General features: G+C 32.1%; 1 protein-coding gene across 1 annotated transcript in view; it reads right to left on the bottom strand.

Moving 5' to 3' along the window:
• Positions 1 to 298: 298 nt before the first annotated feature.
• Positions 299 to 6,000, bottom strand: part of LOC119599703 (glucose-induced degradation protein 4 homolog) — a 29,816-nt gene continuing 24,114 nt past the window's right edge. The window contains exon 4 of the mRNA XM_037949598.1: positions 299 to 654. Coding sequence (XP_037805526.1) covers positions 358 to 654 — 297 coding nt within the window. The 3' untranslated portion in view covers positions 299 to 357. The remainder of the gene's footprint in view (positions 655 to 6,000) is intronic.

Below are 6,000 nucleotides of genomic sequence, written 5' to 3'. Positions count from 1 at the left end.
TGGTGTCTTCAGAAAATATATTTAAATAAACAGACATAGCATAATCGATTCCTCCATCTACACTGTCCAAAAATTATCTTGTGGAAATAACAAACGGAATCACAAACTTATATGTATGTATTAATGTACTGAATGCGAGAAAAATAAAAAAAATATTTTTTTTCGAATGGTCCTCAGTTCCCTACCAGTGAATGAAAATGTTGACCTCTGTATAATTTGTGAAAAATAAAATGTCTTCGATTTTTTGAAATGGGCCTCAAATATTCAGTGATATTGAGCTGATTGCGAGAAAAAATAATTTTAAAATTTTTGTAGAGTATTTTTGTTCCACAAAATGATTTTTAGTGGGTATTGTATTTATCTAAATTCATATACTTGAATACATTTTTCTTCAACATGATTAAGGTCAATAGATTGATATAACTCTGAAGATCTATGGTAATAATATCCTTCTACTTTTCCAGTTGATTTGGTAAAACATATGTAATAAAAGCCAGCGAATGATGCACCATTAATATCTCGTATTGTATGATCAGGTACAAGAAAATGCTCCTTCCAACGCATAAAGACATAGTCGCTCTTCGCCAAAGTGCTATAATCAAAACTATCGGAGTTGAACGTTTCTTGGTATTCTTCAAATGCTTTAAATTTGCTCTGAAAAAATAATGTATTAAAAATTTGTTAAAATCAGTGTAAAGCAAACAAATAAGAAATAAAACTCTGTCACAAAGTAAGTCTACTCACAGGGTATACAGAGGCGTCACGAGCAAAAAACTATTTCCCTCTCTTTCGCACAAAACGAATTCAATAATTTTTTTAGCTGTATTTTATATACCTCTTCTCACCAAACAATTTCAAAATCAAACAAAAGCTGATTTTAGACTTTTTTAAATGTCAAAAGTGACACCTCTGTATACTTTGTGGTCTACTGTCAGTCGGTACCTAATACCCTGTTTACACGATGCAATTATTCGTCATTCACTCTCTCATTCTTTATTCAACCCCCAATTAATATACATGATTCGCCGTACAAAATTTCAGTTGTGAATTACACAAGCTGTAAGTAATTCAGTTTGAATAACCTACGAATTACGAATGAATGAGTGTCATCTCTAATTTTTATTATCATAATCTGCTGCTTATTTTCATTTGATGAAGACAAAAAATAAAATTACAATAAAATAGAAAATACAGCGGACGATTTGAAAAGGTGTGATGAATTTCGATCGAGGAATGGTTTATTATTTTCTTGCGAAATACTATACAGACAACAAAATACTTTCCATTTTTTTGTATCATACATATTTTTGTATCAAAAAAAATAACAAAACAATGAATGAGAAACACAACATGACGGCGAACTCTCAAAACGAATTACGAATGTGTCGTGGAAACGGGTAATTGACTATTGTAATTCAGAAGCCGAATTAGGTAATTCAACTCTTCGTGTGAACGCCCCCCGGGGGCATGTTACCTTGGCGAGACCTCCGCCTTGGTGTTATTGCAATCCCGGGGTATAAAGAGGTGGCCAATACCTCCAGTCTGACAGTCTACTGCCTGGCTTAGTCCTTGCATAGATTGCTAGAGGTCAGACCAGAGCACCGCATAATCTGGTACTACGGGTGGCCAGTTGCCCGCAGGACTATGTCCTGGCTGGTCAGTTGGTTGAGGTTCCTTCGGGATCCACGTAGTGGCTGTGGTTTAAACCCAAATTCGCGGGAAGAGTAAGTTGCGGTTAAAAGACTGATGCATGATAATAGTCAATATTTCGGGATAAGTTCGGTGCTGTTGCCGAAAACAACAGATACCCCACAGAGGAGTGACTGTGGGACTAAGCGTTGGAAATGGGTTGGAGTCAATTGTATATGATACGGGCCTCACCCACCCGTATATCTAAATGAGTGTGTCGTATGTTTTTCTCTTATGAGTGTGTCGAATAAATGAGATGTGTGCTGGGTTGAATGATGATGGATGAAAGGTATCATATACAAGTGATACCGATTAATTTTCCTTCCTTGTCCAGATATGTTCAGAGTATACTCTGTTCATATCAGAATTACCACAGCGTGTCACTGTGAGTAAGAACAATGTCTACGGCTTACTGATGGATCGTGCTTCGGTCCACCGGTTACGTCTCTAGGTGCTGTTGCCGAATCAACAGAGCCATAGTAGTGTGGTTGGGCGACATTATGTCGGGGTAGATTGAGCTTGCTCATGATACCTATCTTTCCCCAACGTGACTACTTTGGCAAGAGATTAGATAGCTCGAGTACTCCAGCAAAGTACTTGCGCATGGACCGGTCATAGCCAATGTGCAAAAATTGCCACCTGAGTTCTTCATTGAAGAAAAAGGGGCGATGGCAGACCGTTCTCAAGTCTACCCTGTGGGTGAAAAAGACCACCGTGAGATAAGGCCGACACGGCAGGTGCTCACGTTAAAACTCTCGACAGTATTCGTGTGAACCAACAAACATACCAACATAGTTGCAAAAAATCGTAGGGCACTGGCACACGTTCAATATATATTGATCAATATGAATCACGACCCATTTTAAGGGCACTGGCACACGTTCAATATATATTGATCAATATGAATCACGACCCATTTTAATAGTTTGATGAATACCTCGGCATGCTACACGTTCAATATTTATCGCGTCAGTATTTTCATTATTTCCTGCTACACGGGTCGTTCGATGATAACAAGAATGCCGCGAAAACTCCAAATTCATACAAATTTAGAAAAAATTTATTATCTTTTATATTTTTTATTAACATTTAAAAAAATATTTGACTTTGTTTTTTTTTATTTTATTTATTTTTCCGAATTTTACAAATATATCGTGATTGATATCACAAAACATGCCACACGTTCAATATTTATCACGTTATCCATTATAAATATTGATACAAATTTTGGATTTCAGAAAATTGGGGTTTTCTGTGATATGGAACACGATCCGTCAATATTACATGCTACACGTTCAATACATATCACAATACAGCAAATATCACGATATATATTGAACGTGTGACACTGCCCGTATTTAAAAATATTGAAAAAGATGTATTACATTCAATTTTATACTTTGAAAGGTTTCTTAAAATAGTTTGCACATATTTTAATTTTATTTATTTAAAAAAAAAAATCTAAAATGCTATTACCCTCGAATTTTCGCGAAAAAGTTTTGATGTTTTGAGAGAGATGTTAATGTTTTGAGAGAATACAAATTTTACAAAGTTGTTTTTGTACCAATGAGAAGAATAAGAAAACAAAACAAGATTCCGAGTACAAGAAACTCCGTACCGCGAGAGAGATAAATATTTCTTTCTCTCACACACAAAATCAAAAGTTTTTCTGTGTAAACCAGCACTAATGTGTTGGATTTACACAGAACTCGTCTGTGAGAAGAGGTAATGTTTTCGCGGTTTTAAATACATTAAAAGTGTCGCAAAAAATAATACACATTATGTTTAAGTGATAAGAAAAACTATAAAGTGAAAATATCCCCTGAATTTCGCGAAGAAAATTAAAAATTTTGTGAGTGCTTTTAGTTCTTTCAAGTGTGTTTAATTCTCTCAGAACTCGTCTGTGTGAAGAGAATAACAAAATTTGTTTGACAACTTCCAAGCGGTAAAAATACACATTATGTACTCGCTTATCTAAGTGATATTTCGTGGCAGTCAGTGGTGATACTTTCACTTATTCTTGCACTTAGATTTAACATAAAAGTGTCCTAGGCTGCCTCATCGATGTGCTTAGAACAGGGATGGAAAATGAGATTTTGTGTCAGTATCAAAAAATATTTCAGAGGGTACTTTTTTGGATCTCAAAGTACTAAAATATTTTTTTTGCTAAATGATGGCAATTTCTTAACTACATTTACATTTAATTTTTTTTAAACAATCCATAACAGAAGTAGAAAGGCATTATATGTTAATATGATGAATCCTTGTCCGTCCCTCAATGTTCACCATTTACATCTCAAATATTAGCCAGATATTGTACTATGTAAATATCTTAAATTTAAAGCTGTCATGATATAATTTATTATATTTTAATAAATCCGGCATTAATTAAAACCAGGCCACATTTCGCCCTATAAAAGGACGAATTTAGAATTTCAACTAAATGCTAATAATTGAGCTACAAGTATTAGTATCGACTGTTCATTGTCAATAAATCGATTAAATATGTGTTATTGAATTAACATCCGTCGTGAGATTAATATTCATATAATGTCAATCAAGATAAAAATATGTACATCTTTTTAAGCCGTTTATAATTTTACTAGCATACCCTGGGTGCTTCGCTACCCTAACTTATATTAAATACATACAAAATTTTGTTTACTTTTATAGAAAATTAAAATTGATTAAACATTTTTTTAATGTTTCAGTTTTATACGTTCAATATCCCGTGATTAAATTCGCATTCAGTAAGAAGCTTGTATTTTTAGTTTCATTCATTTAGCTTCCACATTATAGAAAATTTCGAAAGTACTATTTGAAAAAAAGTACAATAAAATACCTCTAATAGATTATCATTTAATCAAAAATTGTATGTTTCTGTGTTCAATATTATATATAATTCAAAATATTTATATATATAATTTATTTATATATAATTTTAATGAATGAAAAAGTACCAAAAGTCACTTTCAGTAGATTCTCATTCACTAAGGTCCCTACATTTTAAATTGAATTTTCAATATCTATGTTCAATATCGTAAAAATATCAAAAAGTACCATCGGAAAAACGAAAAAGTACAAAAATCTCTCAATGTGTTCCGGTTAACAATTATAAAGAATCTAAAAGGTACCATTTGAAGAATAGAAAAGTACCAAATAGTTCCCTCTATTATTCAATCAAAACCGTGTGTGTTAAAATTAATGTTCCTTGGTTGAATATTTTATAAAATTAAAAAAGTACCATTTATGAGATAAAAAGTACTAAAAAGTTCTCTCTTAAAGAATCTTATTCAATGAGGACCGTGTATGTTTAATAATCATGTGTTTTGAATTTATATTAAAAAACATACAAAGAGTATCATTTGAAGAAAGAAAAAGTACCAAAAGTGGAATAAATTTTACCTAAGTGGAAAGTACTAATAAAGAATACAACTTTTCCCCTTTATTCATTTGCATTTAAAATTTTTCTTGTATCACTAATATTGTGTAAGATAATTAAGAAAACCTGTTTTACCCGTTTTTTCCCCTTTTTACCCGTAAATGTACAAATTTCTAAAAATCCCTCCTTAATGGATCTACATAACCAAAAACACATCTACTGTCAAAATTTCATGATTCTAGGTTCAGCCGTTTGGGCTGTGCGATGAATCAGTCAGTCAGTCCCGCTACTCTTTTATATAAATAGATTATTATTTTTTTTAGAAAAAACGGCTTTTAGTTGATGCATTTTTGAGAATTTTATATAACAATGTGCTAAAAGACTCTTGGAATTTAAAATTTGAAATTTTAAATATACTTTAACCTGTTATTTTTTTTTATCGAAACGATATATTAAAGGTTTTCATACAAAAATTCTTTATCTATCTGTCTGGCCCTGAGAGTATCAAATAAGACTCGGGAGTACAACGGTACTTTTGAACATCAAATAGTATCAAAAAAAGTACCATCGTACCAATTTTGCCATGCCTGGCTTAGAATGTAAGCCACAATATCATTAAGACAAATTAAAATTTCACTTACATAATGTGTGGAGTTCTAAGCGAAGTTAATGAGACGCCTATAAACGCTTGCAAATAAAAATGCAATGTATGTATGTAGATTACAATCCTATTTGCATTTGTAAGTTAAAGTACCATGTCTTCCGATTTTGTTATAGTAAAAATATATATTTTTTTATATTTTTTTTTTTTTAAATTATTCAAGTTTATTTAAAAATTATCATTAATTTTCTTTTGAAGCTTTCGGCCATCTTCCTTTACAGATCCTGTAAACAATCAAGAGGAAATTGTCAGTATTAAATCTAGAATA

This window comes from Lucilia sericata, unplaced genomic scaffold (genome assembly GCF_015586225.1).
Source record: "Lucilia sericata isolate MDLA Ls3-8-SP2 unplaced genomic scaffold, ASM1558622v1 Contig000085F_arrow, whole genome shotgun sequence".
Lineage (NCBI taxonomy): Eukaryota > Metazoa > Arthropoda > Insecta > Diptera > Calliphoridae > Lucilia > Lucilia sericata.
The sequence above is the reverse complement of the archived record's forward strand: the minus strand, read 5'-3'. Positions and strand labels throughout refer to the sequence as shown.